Source organism: Rhipicephalus sanguineus, chromosome 1 (genome assembly GCF_013339695.2).
Source record: "Rhipicephalus sanguineus isolate Rsan-2018 chromosome 1, BIME_Rsan_1.4, whole genome shotgun sequence".
Taxonomy (NCBI): Eukaryota; Metazoa; Arthropoda; class Arachnida; order Ixodida; family Ixodidae; genus Rhipicephalus; species Rhipicephalus sanguineus.
In genome coordinates this window covers 118,327,981-118,347,123 of record NC_051176.1, presented here as the reverse complement: position 1 = coordinate 118,347,123, position 19,143 = coordinate 118,327,981, and the positions used below count along the sequence as shown (strand labels likewise).

The window sequence follows — 19,143 nt, the reverse complement described above, 5'->3', positions numbered from 1 at the left end:
TGTATTTTCTCAACCAATATACTGGTGAAGTTTCGGGCTGCGCAGCTGATGAATCTGTGCCATTCACCCGTGACCAATGAAACAGCGTTGCTGCAAAATAAGAGTTAACATGTTTCATGCATGTCTCAGAACAGTCATATCAATTTATAGATATACACATTAGACCTACCTTATAACAATTCACACGACAAACAGTGTCTACAGAGATCATGCGCTGCATCTATTCCGAATTTTTAGAAGTCGAGTTTATGTATCATCAGCAAAAAATAATAAAAAACACCATTATTTTCACTCGAATTCATATGCCTACACATGCAACAGGTTCAGAAATATTCATTTAGAGTGCAAATACGGGCCCTTAGCGCTTTCTTTGAACGTCGCGGACAGAGTTACGAGTACACTTCATAGTTATTTAGCATGCCGTTCAAAGCACAAGTATTGCACGGCACTCATTTTCTGTGATGCTCCCAAACAAATGGCAGCAAGTTTGCGAGCACTCCGCACAAACCCATAAACAAACTTAGCTATAGAGCAGTATAGAAAGCATTTGTTTACAATGCAACGTTCCATCGTCTCAACACTCAAAGCACTCTGCCTGCATTATATCTACATCTTCTCTAGGATACTGAACAACTAGCACTCGAAGCATAAATGGTATAATTACCTTCAAACGGCTGCATCGCTGACAATTGGCAGGCAGCATTCCGCACACAATGGGTCCATATATCCGTCTTGTCACAGGCGTAAACACTTGTCCGGCGTTTGCCTGAAGTCAAAGTCTTCCACAGATGCTGCCGAACACTAATTCGACAAAGTCTAATTTACGCACGCCATGACTGCACGTTCCTTTTGAAAAACAGCACAACTAAGCAGCGCGACCACGGACCACCGAGCGCTCGGTAGCTAGCCCTCGTCCCATGTGGTGTACGAAACTAGCATCGCTGTTTTTCTAAATTTTATGTCTTTGTTATCCAGTTTCTTTCTTCCATTAAATATTTCCGAATTGGCACGAAATAATTCATTTCAGTTTATTTTATATGTAATCTTTATGCTTGATTACTTTACTGCTTCGTTCAATGTTTGAGCCTATGAGATACGGGACTAATGTGACGGCAGTCGATGTAGAGAGGCTGCGTTTGTGCAACGGTTTGTGGGTGGGTTGTGTCGGCAGCATGTCGGCAGTCTCAGCTGTGGTAGTTTTCGGGCACTGGCACCAGGGGCGTAGCCAAGGGGGGGGTTGGGGGGGTTCAAACCCCCCCCCGAAATTTTTCAGTTTTGCTTGCGTATATAGGCACGCACACATACAAACGCACGCACGAACATACATAAAGTATGGTTGAACCCCCCGCGAAAAAAATTTCTGGCTACGCCCCTGACTGGCACTACTCCATTTTTCGTTCTCGTACGGAAGTAACCGCTGTGCTGCACACAAGACTATTAAGCATGGCATGCTCCCGGGCCCGCCGCGGTTGCGCGTATTGTCACCGTGATGGACGTAAAAAGATTGACAACAGCTTTTTATTGTTAGTTGAATGCACCGATGCTAAAACAAGCGTACGCTTGTGTGCACTGTGTTGCGCATTTGCGCAACGGAATAATCCACGATAATATGATTTTAAAAAATACATATCAGGTGAGGTAAGGCTGTATATATTAATGTAATGGGGTTTAAACAGCACGAAGAGGATGACGTCTAAACAAGAAAAGATAATTCATTCGCAAACCATGAGATGCTATTTTCTTATTCTCTCATTGTCCTAGGAATATTACTAGGCCAGTGATGGTACCCTTCTGCGAATAGGACACAAAAAGCTCTTAGATAAAACCCATTTACTCAAGTGCAGCAATGCTGCGTATGCGTTCAATTATCTTTCTTCTTTCACTTTGAAGAACCGTACAACCAGGACAACTGGTCGCACTTCCAGTTAGGGCGCAACTGGGACCACTTGCTTCCAATTTAACTGGTTATGGTTTCCAACTGGGATCAGCTTCTTCCAGTTCAACTGGTCATGGTTCCCGTTGGTGGCCAGTTGAGCTGTAACTGGAACCAGCTGCTAACTGGGACCAGTTGCAACTGGAATTAACTGGGACCAGTTGAGTTGTAACTGGGGCCAGCTGCTAACTGGGACCAGTTGCAACTGGAATCAACTGGGACCAGTTGTTTCCCAACTGGAACCATTTGGTCCCAGTTGATACCAGTTGAAACCAGTTGGATTCCCAGTTACTCATTTTCACCTGGAGAGTGAGCTCTCCGATAACAGCCAACAAATGTCTTTTTTCTCGCCGATCGGGATGGCTTGCCAGATACGAGCCTTGTCAAAGACATCCGCTTCCTGCACGATCGCGATCGCTTGCAAGATAACTCAAGCTTGTTACATCTACTGCTACCGCTTCGCTTCTACAACTAATCATGCTTGTTACTTGACACGCGGCGATAACAAAAACACCATTTCGGGCGCTAACGCACAGCACGCGCGAGAAAGATTACAGAACTACACCGCGTACTCACAGAACACCCAGACAACATTGCGCGATACAATGTGCCGTGGTTCGCGGTTCCCGCATGCCACGCATTAGCCGGGTTTTCTCCCACTTCACCGCTCCGAAGGCGATGACAGCATCGAGGTGCGCCACTTCCCCGCAGCCGCAGCGGCCGTTTGATTTGAAAAATGCGTTCACAAAATATCGAGCAAGCGCTACCGCGACTTTAGTCTCCTTTCAATAAAGTTACTGTTGATTTTCCCCGATGGAAGCACAATTTCCCTGAGTTTTCCCTGAGAATTTCCAGACTACTCAAAATCCCTGAGAATTCCCGGTTTTCCCGGTCGGTAGACACCCTGGTAACTAGTAAAAACTCGGTGATACGATCACGGCTCGTACGAATTTCGGGGTGATACGAATTTTTCTGTGGCCCCGGCCAAGGCTCATTAGCCTGCAATGTATCGGAGTTTAGTTGCGAACCGATTTGCACCCCACAACGTTTGATACGAACGTACGCTAGCGCACAGGTACGAACAGGTGCTGCCCGCGCTGTCGCGGAAGACGCGGCAGTCACGCGCGGGCGCGGGCATACGCGCTGCGCGACCATCAACGGTGCGTCGTTACCTCCGAGATAGTGCGCGCGAATCTTGGAGATTCGCGCGCGCTATCTTACAGATGACGTTGACGTCACGTTTTTTTTTTTTTTTTCAGACGCGTTGTCGCGTGCTGCTCTGTTCGAGGCAGCAGCGTCTTGTACTGTGTTAACACGTGCCTGTCACGTCGATGCAAGCCATGTCCCCGCAATGAGACGTTGCATGAAACAAGACTGAAACTTGGGCTGCGGGTCCGTCATGAAGTCCCATTAAAGGTGGACGAAGACCCCCAAGAGACGAAGCGGACGGTCTTGGCGAAGGCCTGTCCTCTATCGTGTGCAAAGCGCTTCCTAAATCACTTTCGCCGCAGCACTCTGGTGTCAATCAGAAAAGCGTAGTAAGATTAAGGAAGGGGCTACTAGCGTTCACGGGGCATAACACATTTGGTTCATTATTTACACAGGCGCGCATGCACCGCATATTTACGAGTACAAGTATGATCGCTGACGTCTAAAAACCTTACTGGCAATCATTCAGAGCAATTCATGACGTCGCTGCGGCCCTGAGAAACACTAAATCAAAACGTATGCCAACTTTCTTTTGTCGCATACTAATTTTCCATGTTTTCTGGTGATACGAATTTCGGCTGATACGAATATTAATTAATTGTAAATTCCAGGCCGCGTGCTGCGCTATAAGTTTGTCTCGCGTGTTCCCTGGAGCCTCGACTACCGATCGGCTGCGTCTTCCGACCATGCTGAAAAAGTGTTGCAGGGCCCCTTTCAGACGGGAGCAGTGGGCAGGATCGAGAGCGCTCCTCCAGACACATCATGGCCCTTTACATAATAAACTGCACACTGCTGCACCCATATCATCTCTCCTCAATGTTAGCATGGTCTTTGTGCTGTTTCTCATGTGTCTGATCAAGTGGTTGATAATCGCATATTAGGGAATTGGATATTCATACATGAACAGCTAAATTCTAATAACTTCCTTTTACAGGAATGCTAGACAATGTGAGCACCCCTGCTTCTGGCACAAACTCGCTGCGAAATACACTTTATGCAAGGTGCCAAGCATGTCTGACTGCAAGAAATGCAGCACGAAAGACACATCACACAGCGACATTGCACTTATGTAATAGCCATAATACTGTACATTTGGTCCTCACACTATTGTACACAACTTTACATTCCCGAATGCTAAATCGGTGCTGTCATCCAACAAAGCCTGTCCACCGAGGTAGGTAGCCACCCCAGTTAGATGCCCCAGCTGCATCTTGCTGCATTTCCTTAGTCACAACAGCTTCAAGATCCTTCTTCTCTTCAGGGCTCAGCTTCAGCATTGTTGTGAGGACTGGTACAAGCCGCTCCTTCTCACTGCCACCCCGCAAGGTCACAAACTGCACCAAAGTTTTTAATAAATACGTATGACACCAACATATACCACTAAATGAATGAATACCACAGGACCACCAAGACTGATTTATAATTCTCAAATAGTGCACTGCAAACACTCAAATTGCCTTTAGAAACTAAAACAGGAAATGCCTACGTTTGAAATCAATAGATCCACAAATGTGTAATACACCAATGACACGTATAGCATTTACTTTTTCTATCTTTTTGTATTCACGACTTTATCACACCAAAATCTCATTGCTAAAACCAAGACCATAAAATGAAATAACTGCAAGCATCAGTGAGTGTCAAAAGATTAAATTACATGTGGTTCTTATCCAATGCAACACACATCAGAGAGAACCTATTGAAACAAAGCTGCGTCTTATCTGGCCGCAACAAATTTGTCTGGTCACAGCGTCTAATATGCACAGCCAAATCTCGGAAATTATAAGCTGGCGAATGCTACGTCGATCAGAGGCATTAGGGGGCACACATATTGGTGTACGAAGGGTCGGAACATTTTCTACATGAAGATATTCAAGAGTTCAGAAAGTGAGCAAAGTTATAATACCAGGAGACATGAACACCTACACTGATGACTTGGACGGATTCGCAGAAAATATTACAACCTGCTGCCTGACAAAAGCGAGCCGCATAATCTGGTGATTATGAACAGAGAGACCAAATGCAATGACACGATTACATGAGAGCCTAGAAACAGACAGTCAACAATAGATTATATCCTGATGCCCAACGAAATTTACAACTCTTACGTTCTACCGGCCATAGGCCAGCAGCGGTGACAAGGAAATCAGTCGATGTGGCAGAGCAAAAACTGCGAGCCTTTATTTCCAGCTCGGAAATATATAGAAAAGCAAGAGGAGAGAAAGACGTATGCGCCGAGGGGAGTCATTTGGCCGGACTTGTTATCTGCAGCATTCCTTCCCCCTAGTAGCCGTAGCGTTCCACGGGCTTTCTGATTCTTGTGGATCGACGTAACTCGGGGACAGGGCTTTTGGAAAGGTCATCCGCTTCGCATTTCGGGGCATCCTTGGTCGTTTGGTGTTGTCCCTCGGGTGGCGGTTCTTCTGGAGTCGATGTTTCTCGGCTTGCATCTGTGTCGGATGAACGTTTTCGCACCTGATCGACATGACGTCGAACGACGCCGTCTTCCGTAGCTACAGTGACGAGACGTGCCCCACTCGTCGATTTCACTTTGCCTGGTGTGCACTTGTCTCCAACGCCGTAGTTGCGCACATAGACGGCATCTCCAGGAGCGAAGTACCAACTCGCAGACTCAGCACCTGGATTCTTCGGCAATTCGTGGTTCCTGGGAGGAAAGCAAATATCCAGTCTAGTACGCAAACGGTAGCCCAAAAGTAGTTCAGACGGCGAAACCCCCGAAGCTTGTGGCAAATTCCTATAGTTACAAAGAATTCTTGACAGAGCCGTTGACAGTTCTACTCCGGGCATTCTCTTCAACCCATCCTTAAGAGTTCGCACGGCGCGTTCTGCGAGCCCATTGCTTTGAGGGTGGTAAGGCGGGGTACGAATGTGCTCGATTCCATTTTTCTGCACAAATTGAGCAAATTCTGCCCCTGTAAAAGGCGTGCCGTTGTCGGTAACTATGGTGCGCAGTAATCCAAACCGGCTGAACAAGGTTCGCATAGAATCCACTGTTGCATTAGCGGTTGCTCGCGATACAGGAATGGCTTCTATCCAATTGCTGTGTGCATCCACGATTACCAACAGCATTTTGTTTGCAATAGGTCCTGCGTAATCTGCGTGCAACCGCGACCACCTCTCACGCGAAATTGGCCAACTGACGTGGTTCCGTTCCGGGGGCATAGGCAAAGCTTGCACACAATTTCTGCAGTCTGAAGCGGCCCTCTGGATGTCTTGATCCAGACCGGGCCACCAAAAGCTAGCCCTTGCCCTTGTCTTCATTATGGACGCTCCCTGATGAGACTCGTGCAACAATTTCAAAAGCTTTTCACGCGCCGTTCTTGGTATCACTACCCGATCGCCCCAGAATAACATGCCCTTCTCGACAGACAACTCATGTCGCATTTTCCAGTATTCGGCCATTTCTCTGCTGTCACCCACGACGGAAGCCCATCCTTCAGTCACGTACCTACATACTTCTTGTAAAACGGCGTCCGCTTCTGTGAGTGCTTGAAGTTCTTTGTGGGAAACCGCGGGCTCGTCCAGCTGGTCAATGAGAACCATTACCGTGAGATTTTCCGTTTTTGCTTCCGGCTCCTGCAAGGATTGTGGTAAGCGGCTTAGGGCGTCAGAGATTAACATCTGTCTGCCGGGTTTAAAAATAAGCTTGTATTTGTACGCCCCGAGCAAAAGCACCCATCGCTGAATTCGTGCGGCAGCCATAACAGAAGTCTGACGGTCCGGTCTCAGTAGCCCCAACAAAGGACGGTGATCCATTACTAACGTGAACTCCCGACCCAAGAGGTAATCGTGGAACCGTGTCACGCCAAACACTAAGGCTAAGGCTTCTAGCTCGATTTGGGAGTACTTCATTTCAGCTGAAGTGAGCGTTTGTGACCGGAACCCAATTGGCCTGTCTTCGCCATTTATACGGTGAAAAAGGGTAGCACCGACACCGTAAGGGGAAGCGTCGCATTCCAGCAGCAACTCCAGCTGCGGATCAAGATACGTTAGCACTGGGGCCGAACACAAAGCGCTCTTTGCCTTCTAAAATCCCGAGTTTTCTTTCTTGTGCCAAACCCATTTTGCGCCTTTTTCAAGAAGCTTATACAAAGGTGCAAGCACAGTGGAAAGATTTGGCAGAAACTTATTGTAAAAAGTGACCATTCCTAAAAAGGATCGCAACTCAGCAACATTTCGTGGCAACGGGGCTAGTCTGATTGCGTCGACGTTCTTTTCGAGCGGATGTAGTCCCTCGGTATCAATACGATGTCCCAGATACGTCACCGACGATTCACAAAACTTGCACTTTTCTGCACGAAGCTTGATGCCGTTCTCGCGGAATCGCTGCTTCCAGATTAGCATTTTCATTGTTGTTGCTCTCGGCTATCAGCACATTATCCAGATATGCCTGTGTCCCTGGCAGCCCTTGTAGCACCGATTCAATCTTCCGTTGGAATATCGCAGGAGCTGACGCGATGCCAAACGGCAATCTATTGTAGCAGAACAGCCCCTTCGGTGTATTTATCACTGCTAATTTCCGCGAGTCTTCATCTAGCTCGACCTGGTTGTATGCATCGCGAAGGTCTAATATACTGAATTTCTTCCCTCCGCATAAATCTGCAAATATGTTGTCTATGACAGGCAATGGGTACTGCTCAACCTCGCACACTGGGTTTAAAGTCACCTTGAAGTCCCCGCATATGCGCACCGTTCCGTCCTTCTTCAAAACTGGAACAATGAGCGTCGCCCATTCGGAATGAGAAACTGGAGAAATTATGCCAGCGGATACTAATCTGTCAAGCTCCTTTGACACTTTATCACGAAGTGCAAAAGGAATTTTTCTTGCCTTGAAAAACTTGGGGGTTGATCTGGTCTTGATATGCAGTCGGGCCGGCGGACCTTTCATGAGACCAGTGCCCTCAGTGAAAAGGTCAGCGTTTTTCTGGAGCAGCTTCGGAATGAATCCTCCTGGGCTTGGCTTGACCTTGAAGGCTGCGGATACACGTTGAGAACCTGGATACGTTTGTCTGTCAATTTTTTCAGCAGATCCTGACCGCAAAGACTGGGCCCATCGCAGTCTAAAACAGTCAAGGTACATTGCACTGTTGTACCTTCGTAGGAAACCGGCACTGTTATTGCGCCGAGAAGGGGAAGTCTTCCCAGATAGCATGAAAGCTGTAGTTCTGACTTCTGTAGCTGCGGCCACTGATGACAGTACGTCTCGTAGATGCTCTTAGGAATGACGCAAACAGGAGAGCCCGTATCGATGTCCATCGTTACTTGAATGCCGTTCCACGCGAATTCCTTTCTTATAGGGGGCATGAGCGAGCGCTTAGTGGTCAACGACCAAATCTGCGACGCACTGTTATCACTGTCTTCCGTTTCTGTCGCCTGTGCTGTCACTGCTAGCATTCTGCTTGTTTTGTCGTTCACCGCGCACATTCTGGCTAAATGCCCTCGCCGTGTACATTTGAAGCATCTGCGCTTGATTAGGCGACAAGCATTGGTTCTGTGACCATGCTTCCCACAACAATTGCATTGTTGTACGCCCGCCGTCTTCGTGCGCGACTCATATTGAGCACTCAACTTAAGCAAACTCGCTTGCTCTTTGTCCGAAGTAATACCTTGCGAATCGCGTTCGGCGCTTTCTGCGGCCAGGGCAAGGGCCTCGGCTTCTTGAAGATTAAGGTCTTTCTTTGCTAGCAGCTGCTTTTGCAAATTCTTGGACCTGACTCCACACACAATACGGTCCCTTATCATTCTGTCCAGCATCGTCGAAAAGTTGCAATTCTGGGCCATCTGTCGAATTGCCACAATAAATGCATGCACAGGCTCCCCTTCTTGCTGGCAGCGATGGAAGAATTTGAAGCTTTCAGAAATTTCATTCGGCACTGGGTCGTAGTAGCTGCTTAACGTCTGCACCACTTCCGCGTAGGTCAGAGCATTAGGTTTCTGCGGCGCTACTTTCCCGTTCAAGATTTCAATTGTCTTTGTTCCAAGCGCGGCTACCAGCAGGGCCCTCTTCTTAGCATCCTCCTTCACATCATTAGCTTCAAAGTAAGCCTCCACCTTTACGAAGTACGAATGCCACTTATCATCTGCGTCTTCGAATTCCGGTAGTTGGTGTGCCATGGCTGGTGGGTTTGTTCTGCAGGCTGTCGCTTGTGGGCATATGCTGGCCTTCTTGCTGCTGTAGAATTCTCGTCGCCACTGTTACGTTCTACCGGCCATAGGCCGGCAGCGGTGACAAGGAAATCAAGTCGATGTGGCAGAGCAAAAACTGCAAGCCTTTATTTCCAGCTCGGAAATATATAGGAAAGCAAGAGGAGAGAAAGAAGGAAAGTTTTACAATGACGCATGCGCCGAGGGGCGTCATTTGGCCGGACTTGTTATCTGCAGCAACTAAGCAGGATGATCATTGTCAAAGAAGGAATAGCCTCGGGAATGATCACAAACACGTTAATATTACACAAAGGTTAAGTGAGCAAGGAAATACCAGCAGCAAGAGAAGAATGCACAGTATTAAACTAAGTACTAACAAATAGAAAAGACAGCAGTAAACATTGAAAAGGAAATTGGAAGGAAACCAAAGAACTGGGAACATAAAGAACATGATTGTGACCCAGATTATGTAGGAAAGAAAGACCATTGGAGGGAAAAAATAATAAAAATATTTGGGGTTTAACGTCCCAAAACCACGATATGATTATGAGGGACGCCGTAGTGGAGGGCTCCGGAAATTTCGACCACCTCAGGTTCTTTAATGTGCACCTAAAGCTAAGTACATGGGCCTCAAACATTTTCGCCTCCATCGAAAATGCAGCCGCGGTGGCTGGAATTCGATCCCGCGACCTTCGGGTCAGCAGCCGCGCGCCATAACCACAGACCACCGTGGCGGCACATTGGAGGGAGAAAAGGAAACAACATTACTGGTGGAACATTGCATAATCAAGTATGCCACTGAGGAAAGACTCAAGGCATCGAGACAGCACGGAGGTCCTAAGCATGCAGTTAACAACACTCGAGAGGTTATATCTGCTTGCCAGACCCCTTCCTCAACAATAATTTCTGCATTTTCTTATGAAAAAGCAAGCTAGCTGCAGAGCCTTTGCAGATGTTGGCTAAGGCATTGACAAGTGTTCCAAGTGCTTCTTGATGATAATACAATGCTTCCAAAACACCTATATCTCTACAAAGCTTAATGGTTTTTCATAATCTATAAAAACAATACAAAGTGGTTTGTTGAAGCAAGCAGATTTTTCCATTACCTGATTGACCCTGTGGCTGTGATTCATTACAGTACCCCTAGATGGGTTTAAGTTCTCCAAGTCTTTTAAGTATTCCTTTTTGTGTATAAATATCATGTTTGCGTTTTTCCACCTCACTAGTACAGTTGAAGTCTTAAAACATTGTGTATAGAGTGTCGCAAGCTTTACAAATATAAGATCCCCTCCATCATTTATCAAACTGCCTATTACACTTCTCCTGCGGCCACTTTTCCAGCAGATATGTCTTGTAAAACCCTTCTAACCTCATCAGGTGGATGGTTGGGTTATGGTTCAAGCTATGAAAGATGTCATGTCATAGTGGAGGGCTGTGGATAATTTTGACTACCTGGAGTTTTTTAATGTGCACCAACATTGCACAGTACACAGGACTCTAGCATTTTGCCTCCATCGAAATGAGAAAGCTGCTGCTGGGACCGAACCCAAGTCTCTCAGGTCAACAGCTAAGCTCCGTGACCGCTGGGCCACCATGGCAGCAGTCTAACACCACTGATACTTACACATGGAACTTATGTATCCTGTTCATCTTCCATTTCACTCAAGGTTTCAGGCAGAATTATTTCACATCCACTAAAATTAAAGCACACAGGTGTATTTTTGCATTTCGTTACACTGAAATGTGGCGAGGATCAAACCTGTGATCAGAAACGCCATACCTCATCTTTTTGCAGCCAAGTTACATGCGTCACCAAATATGCACACTTTGAGAATGCTGGCACTGAATGATCCATTCAGCGCAGGTCTAGATACGAAGGCTACACGCTAGACAACACACCCATGCCTTATGGTTGCCAGTGAACACTCACATCTTGCCGAATTTAGTGACTTCAATCAATATGAACGTGTTGGTGCAGGTTGGCACAGCTTGAAGTTTTTGTACAAGATGGTGCCATTGGTGCATCACTTCCATCACTGCATCTATAAGCCACGTGCACGACCAACCACCATGTCAAACTGCAGACGCTAATGCTCTATGTGCCTCCACATGCAGCAATACAACACTCAATCACGCAACCAATGGATTTCTTACCTTCATGATAATATTTTTGAGATACTCGAGATTAACAGCATGCTTTTGTCGTTCATAGTTGCGTTCATGTCGCCGTATCTCTTCCTTGAGAACTCGGATTTGCTCAGTCATTCTAAGATTGTTGGACTCGGACTCGTTCAGCAACTGCATTAAAAAGAAAGGGCTCACTCAGTATAAATGTTTCACAAATTGGTGTTTACTTATTTGTTTACTCATGATATCCTTGAGGCCTGAGGGTATTAAAGAGGGGAGTGGTAAAAACGGGAAATGGTATACGAGAGCAGGATTGTAATACAACACATTAGTAATATCTAGATGCACAATGTTAGCAGATGCCTTGCTCAATTGATTTCAAGTGCAAAATATGAATAAACAAGATAATATGTTAATTGTTCTAGTATATACAGTGTTAACTAATGCACAGAGGAAAAGTTTTAAAGCAAGACAATAAAGATAACAGGTTAAAATTTCTTAGTTATACAATGTTAGAGCCTTGCAAGACCATTTGTTATCAAAAGCACCATTGTCACTGAGAAGGTGGTTCCTTTGCTGAGATGTTCTGGGGAAAAAGAAACGACTGAAAGTTTTACCCCCGCATTCAGAAATGTGCCTTAACTGGAAGGCATGACTTGATTTATTCAAGCCCGCCTCAAGACAGCACGTGACTTCAAAGTGGCCAAGACAGTCATTGCATTTCACAGGCACTCCAAGCGCCTTCCTTCGTCAAGTCTACGCTTGCTCACGATGCAATGCAAATGGGTTCGAGATTATGATACTAACTCGAATGCAATACATGTCCTTGTTTTTTTTTTGTTTTTTTTTAAGAAAAAAAGTAAAGCTAACCACAAAACCGATGAAATGCTGTGTTCCGGCCATTTAGGATATGGAAAGCAAAGGAATAACATAAAATGTGTAATTCAGCATCCACGAATAGACACTACGCCATAGCCACGGAGAAAGAGTAGACAGGAGGGGAAACTCTGCTGCTTTCCGCGCCGTGATAGTGTCATGCCGGAGAGCGGCGACGAACGTCGTGACAGCGCCACCTACAGAACTGCGGCCGAACTGCCGCGCCGGAGCGGCAGGCGTGGAGCCCGCTCTTGTCGTCTGCTTGCGCGCCGCTGCTCGGTGCTTGAGCGCCGCCCTTGCATTAGGTAACTACTGAAACACGACGCCCGTCGCTACACGAGACGTCAAATGTTACGGCGTCTTTTCGCTAAGCTCGCTGGAGCGCCGTGGCAGAGAGAACAACCGAACGCGACAATTTCACGAAGCTGTCCACAACTGTTAGAGCAGTTCATTTATTTTTGCACCTTCACATGCTTTACCAAACATATAATGTGTGTGAAAACGGCACGAAATATACGCTAATGAAGAAAAAAAAACGTGAGTAACGGAGTTTCTTGCATACTTAAACGAAAAAGCAATTCTAACGTGTTCGCGCTCTTCAGGCAAGTGTGTTGTTTTGTAACTTTGTGATAACGGTTCTTCGATGTCAAGCTACAAGAAAGCAAATAAAAAGCTGCGAGCCACACTTCATTTTCGACTGAGCTGACCTGGAAGTTTGCAGCAGTTTGGAGGTTGTTACTTTGTTTGCCGAGGACTTCAGACTCGTAACGAGCACTCTCCACCTTCGCTCGTTTGGCGCTGCTTTCAGTTCTCTGAGAACTGACTTCCTGTCAGTACTCGATCCTCCCTTCCACCCACTTGGCCATTCTTGCATGCGTTCATGGTCAGATGGAGCGTTCAAAGTTCGAACGTTTCCCACGCAGGACTTGTATACTTATTGAAAGTTGGGGACGAGCCATCTGCGCCTCATTGTCGATTATTAGCAAATGGTTACAATGCTAACATTTACATTGTAGAGTAGCAGCATAGAAACTGGCGTACTTACGAAGTATTGGTTTTCACTGCTCGAAGCGAGCGATAGACGTTGCTCTGCTGTTCCGTCGGTTCACGTCTGCCTAAACGTGCTCCGGAAATGTACGCTTTCTTTCTGCGCGCAATAGTTCTGTATCGCCGTTATCGACATTATTTTATGGTGCATGCTAATGACATAGAAGAAATGCTCGTCTTTTATTATCTCGAAGAACTTGCGTGATTTATGTCAAAGAATATGCGTCCTTTCCGGCACACGCCGCACTACGAATGCAGATCGTCTGCTTTTTGAAGTTTCCCAGTTTCTTTCGTTTTGGCCTGAAAAGCATGTGATCTAAAATAGAAGTAATAAAACATATTGCCACTAAGATGCTCTACATGCAGCCTTATTTCCTTCTGGCGAAATTACACACGCTGGCGAAAAACTTTTATGGCTGCGTCCCGAAGTGTAGTGCAGTCGGCCAGTGGCAGATGTAGCAGACGACACCCGGGCGCTGTCGGGAGACCGCGCGCGCGCGCGCTCTCCTACCGCGGGGCAAAACACATAGTTCCTTGCGTCACCGCAGGGCGCGCTGCGCGCACGTTCGCCAACCTCCTCTCCCAGGGTGACGTTATCGCGGCGCACGCTCGCGCTGGCGCCGAGTTGGAGTTTCCCCTCCTGTCTTTCTTTCTCCGTGGCCATAGCCAATCAGTAGCAACGTAGCTATGCGGCAAAAAAAAAAAAGCTGTGTCATACATGAATGTCACGCACAAGTCGTTTCCTTTGAGAAACAATATCGTCGAACATGGCTTCCGAGATTAGCTCCAGCAATTCGCTGTTGCTACAGTGCGTTGCTGGAGCTAATTGCGGAAGCCACGGTGCGAATTTAATGTCACTGTACACTTCAGTTGGGTTTCAATTGCTACCCTCCTAGATGCAAATGTCCCCGTGTACACTTTTTTCTAAGCTAAAGAGAAAGCAAGCATATACAGGGAATTCAGTAGACATCAATGTGTTTATCACTAGTCGCATAAAAAACCTATATTATCCTTGAGAGCTTTCTTTTTTTTATTGCCCACTTGTAAAATAAAGCTGTGTATTTTCCAGTGATTCTGGCATTTCAGTCTTTCAATTATCCAGTCCGGATTAACAGTCAGCAACTATATTTAGTTGTAAGATGGAGAACTACAGCTAGGCTAAGCAGAAACAACGTCTGCCAATTTATTCAGTAAAATAAAGCATGTCAAATGAAATAAATATTTGCTTGCTGCTCTCTTTACACCCTGGCTAATTTAACAATCAGTATATTCACACTTTTTATTTTTTTCAGTCACAAAGAAATCTGCATTAATGAGGTACTACTGTGCTTGACAACCAACTGCACTGTGAAATAATATAGATATACAATTCACAAATGCAGTTATGAATACAAATGCCCATTTACTTACTTCGGCAAGGTGCCTCACGCTCTTGTCGTCGGTCTTGTCGTGTGGGGGAGCTTCCATGCTTCCTATGGCAGCGGTATAAGACAAGAAAAATATAAAGGAACATCTGGCATTGCTATAAGCACTACTGAGTTAGCTGACTCAGTGATGGTTCCAACTGCAGAGTTAATGAAAGCTATGGCATAAAAAAAAGCCACTTTCTTATTGGGTAAAGCAACATCTAAATCTATCAACACTGCATGACGTACGTGTGCCTGTTTTGCCAAGTTTTTTTTTTCATGTTAAAGTGCAAAGTCACATTAGACGAAACAATCCAACAAACACAAGATGGAGTTATTAAACACATTTCCTGAAGTGCAGTAAGCCTACAACTGCAGTATTGTTTCACTCTCAATTCACACAACTTCCAACAGACATCAATATCTACAGTGGAGACAGCAAGTTTCAACGAATACATTTACACTCACTTGATATATAAATCTAAACTCACTTGGGTTCAGGAGGCTCTCGAGCGTCGCAGCACTCCCCGTCGGGACCAACTCCCATGGCACAGTCTGCAAAAAGATAACACTCACCATTTAATGCAACTAAGCATAGCTGCATTCCAAATGAATGCATGATTAGCACACACCAATACGTAGCACATAAGCAATAACAGACAATGCTCTCCAATTTCTGCTTTCTGGCACACTGCTTAGCTGTGTTTACAATAGGTTAAGAATTCCCAACCTACCTGAAGAAGCAGTGGCTGTGCTGGCGAAACCGACTCCGAGCCCTGCGTGGAAGAATCGAGTATACGTATAACAACTCTGACATCCACTCGTTAGTTTCATTCAACAGTAACACGCAGTATGCCTGGAGAAAGAAAAAAAGACAGCAGTGAGGTCATAAAAAGTCTGATACAGTCAAGCCCACTCATAACAATACCAGATATAACAATCTATCAGTAATGACAACCATATTTTGGTGCACTAACAAATTTCCTATGCCACCCATAGAAAGTGTGTCCAGATTTAACGAACATTTTTCAAATCATCCTACTTTTGCATTAAACACTTTAGACATGGCCGTGATAAAACTGCGACACAGATATTCTAAACTGGCGAGCCCAGGATGCAGATTTCAGACACCGCGAACAAGGTCACTCAATTTTCAGGCATTGTAGCACGAGCAGAATGGCAGTGAGGAAAAAAAAGAGGGAGCATGAAGCCTGCCAATAAGCTTTCACGCGACAACAACTTCTGACGCTGTCCTCTACAGCCACAACTACCTACAATGAACTGAACAATGCCTTGGGATGCAACAAGTATTAAATGCAAGAAACAATAACTGCAATAACTTTTTGTTGCAGAAAAGTTAACTGCACCCTTTAACAAGCCAACACCACAATGTGCCGCAAAAGTCTTTCGTCTTTTCGGTAACTACAGAGACCAGTCAATCAATGACTTTCGCACAATTGCCACAATGCCTTTACAGGCATCACAAGGGAGCAAAGCATCAGAAGAGAGCAAAGGCGAGGCGGCGGCCACTGACGAACGCGACAGTATTATGATTTATCGCTCACAACCCTATCACAATAAGCATCTTCAGCTATCGTTTGGCTGCATGTGTGGCGCAGCACTATTCTAAGTGTACTGCACGCTTTAAATAGGTGAAGACCTCAGTGCGCCACGCTGCCATTTGCAACTTTCCCACTGCAATGTGCGAGACCGCTTTCAAGTGCGCGTCTCTTTGTAGAAACGAAAACGGCTTGCTGTCGCCAAGCTGAGCGACGTGGGCACTGAGAAACCTTGATGCACTGACGGGAAGTGTACCGTACGCTTTTATTGGGTAACAACTGAGACGCTCTGCGCCTCCTTGTGCCGGATCTCCAGAGTATCACGGCGACTTGGAGTGCGTGCCGTACACAAAAAGCTCGTCGTCGCCATGTTGACCAAACAGGCTACTGGCTGCACTCTTGCACAGTTAATGCACACATGCATGGTCCTTCAAACAGTGTACTTCTCTGGCTGAAGCAACACAGCTTCAGGTGCAATCAGCTTGGCGCGACTGATGCATAGCTATAAAAGCCATTATGGCGAGTGGAGATTTAGATATCTGGGAGAAGCTTTTCACAGACATTGTGCACTCTCCCGGTAGTGGCAAATTCAGTTCAATGCAAAGACATTTAATTCACTCAAAAGCGCACAACCGGTGTCACTTCACAAAGCAAAAAGGCTTAACTTGTCACCGGAGGGGTTGAGAGCACTGAAAGAATGACTTGGTTGCTAATTTTCGCACATTTTGAATGGAAAGATCATATAGAATGAATTGCTTTTATAATGACCACTTTTCGTGGCACTGTTGAGTTCATTGCAAATGGGTTCGACTGTATAAATGTAAAAAAGTAAAGTAAATGGAGTTCATTCACATGTACATACAATGAATATACCGCCATGCAAGAGATTGATGAAATTGGGCTTCACAATGAGCAAAACCTTTGCTGGGCCTCATAGTGCCCTAATGACACAGAATAGCAGTGGACGTGGAGCTGCAGTGACTTCATAGGTTCACGATTTGTGGGGTCTGAATATGAGCCGCTCTCGGAACACACGGACACAGCAGACGCCGTCGGGCAACAAACACATGTACATTTATTAAACATTTTTAATACTGCGAGCTCGCCTGCCGGATCTAATAGACAACTAGAAACACGCTAAGTAACCTTATACAATACCCGGAAAACATGACACACACTCAAGACAACATAAGACATACAATGCACCGCGAATGCGATGTCGCCGACGTCCAACTCACCACGAGGGGCCCGCAGGAAACGAGCCGCGGTATCGTCCCCCGCGGACCCACCACGGGAGACGTCCGTCCACCACGCCGACAAACCCCAAAGAACCCTCCCTGCTGTTTCCTGCACGCCGGCCTAACCTCTCCGCGGTGGCGCTGCCGGCACCACCGCGCTAACCCTAACCCGCGCGAACACAGCGCCACTGCTCGCTCGGCAGCCGTTTAACCTAACTGCGGCTTATCTGCGAGACGCACATTTGCCATGAGGCGCAAACAGCTTTACAGGGGGTGATAGCACCCCCACACATCTTAACTGTAGTTAACCCTTTGTATCCCAGCGTCCACATATGTGGACAAAACATATCAGTGAAGTGGGATCAGGCTAGCCAACGCATTGCCTTAAAAATCGATTTGAAATGCTGGCATTACTTCAGAATTTCATAAAAACATCTATATGTGTCCACTTCTGTGCACAAACAGCGGTAAGTGCGCACAGAACAATGGCGTTCTTCACAAGTCGCCTGTAGAGGTGTATGCCTACATATTTTTTATAGGTTCCCTCTAAATTCGTAAGAGTTTTTCTATTATTGAAGTTTATTCGAGAAAAGGAAGGGTTTATCTTGTTTTTGTGTGACTTTTGTTGCACTGTGAGCGACCAAAGTTTTGCAACTTGAGTTGTCGCTGCGGCGTCCACGTTTGTGGACACCAGGCATACCGAGTTCGTGTAAAAAGCTGATAGAACGCGGCATGATAGTAAGACCCGCTTCGTTGCCGTGCGACTCCACCCAAAACATTATCAGTGATATAGCTAAACACGCCTTGTAAAAATTATTTAGAATTTATTTGCTTTATTCTGGACGTGGATTAAGTGATGAAGACATACATGCCATAATTTTCGAGCTGCCTAGCAGAAGCTGATGATCCGATTTGGAGGGCACCGGTAATTAGCACGTTGAAGTAGAGCCATCAACACGCAAATGCCTTATGAAAAATGCTACTGCTGGTGATGAAAGCATTCAGTTTGAACGTAATCATGAACGCACTGGCAATGATGATCAACCACGATAAAGATGATGACGAACACGTTGAAGCAGGGCGGTGGGCAAGCAGGTGGGCCTTGAATGGTGATAATGATGGTGATGATGAAGGCGTTGAATCAGAGCCGTTAGCCATCGGCCACGTGACGCTTTATGATGATGCTGATAATAATAATAATAATAATAATAATAATAATAATAATAATAATAATAATAATAATAATAATAATAATAATAATAATGATGATGATGATGAACGCGTTGAACTGATGATGGCGTTGATTATGGTAAGTAGTGATGATGATAGTGATTATTGTGTTGGAACAGAGCCGTCGGCAAGCAAAAGTTCCCATGTACGCTGAAGAAGGATGATGGACCCAGTGTAACTGGTGTTCCCAGCGTCCACATATGTGAACACTTGTTTTCTTGTAGAACTAAAGCTAAAACTTCCCATGTTTTGGTTTATTCCCACTTTCGTACGTATTGTAATTGCAGATACGCAAAAAAATATTTACTTGCGCAGCTGGATTGGCCATGGGATAACCACAGCCTTCCACAAAA

At 45.8% G+C, this 19,143-nt stretch overlaps 2 protein-coding genes across 4 annotated transcripts in view; both read right to left on the bottom strand.

Moving 5' to 3' along the window:
- Positions 1-4,227: 4,227 nt before the first annotated feature.
- Positions 4,228-19,143, bottom strand: part of LOC119396674 (GRIP and coiled-coil domain-containing protein 2) — a 114,038-nt gene continuing 99,122 nt past the window's right edge. For all 3 annotated transcript variants that reach the window (XM_037663976.2, XM_037663999.2, XM_037663984.2), the window contains 5 exons: positions 15,498-15,539; positions 15,255-15,318; positions 14,768-14,829; positions 11,462-11,605; positions 4,228-4,476 (listed from right to left, as the gene is read on the bottom strand). In XM_037663976.2, the coding sequence (XP_037519904.1) occupies positions 4,291-4,476; positions 11,462-11,605; positions 14,768-14,829; positions 15,255-15,318; positions 15,498-15,539 (498 nt within the window). In that variant the 3' untranslated portion in view covers positions 4,228-4,290. The remainder of the gene's footprint in view (positions 4,477-11,461; positions 11,606-14,767; positions 14,830-15,254; positions 15,319-15,497; positions 15,540-19,143) is intronic.
- LOC119396707 (uncharacterized) lies at positions 4,499-6,715 on the bottom strand. The gene is made up of 2 exons (XM_037664014.1): positions 6,612-6,715; positions 4,499-5,807 (listed from the first exon to the last, which is right to left on the bottom strand). Exons 1-2 carry the CDS (start codon positions 6,704-6,706, stop codon positions 5,426-5,428), a joined length of 477 nt encoding a protein of 158 aa, XP_037519942.1. The 5' UTR covers positions 6,707-6,715; the 3' UTR covers positions 4,499-5,425.

What these genes read in the sequence shown, in the direction of transcription:
- LOC119396707 (XM_037664014.1), bottom strand. Translation starts at nt 6,706, where the DNA reads ATGGTTCTCATTGACCAGCTGGACGAGCCCGCGGTTTCCCACAAAGAA. An exon ending in GTTTTACAAGAAGTATGTAG is followed by an intron (nt 5,808 to 6,611) that starts GTACGTGACTGA and finishes CTTTCCTCCCAG; the next exon opens with GAACCACGAATTGCCGAAGA.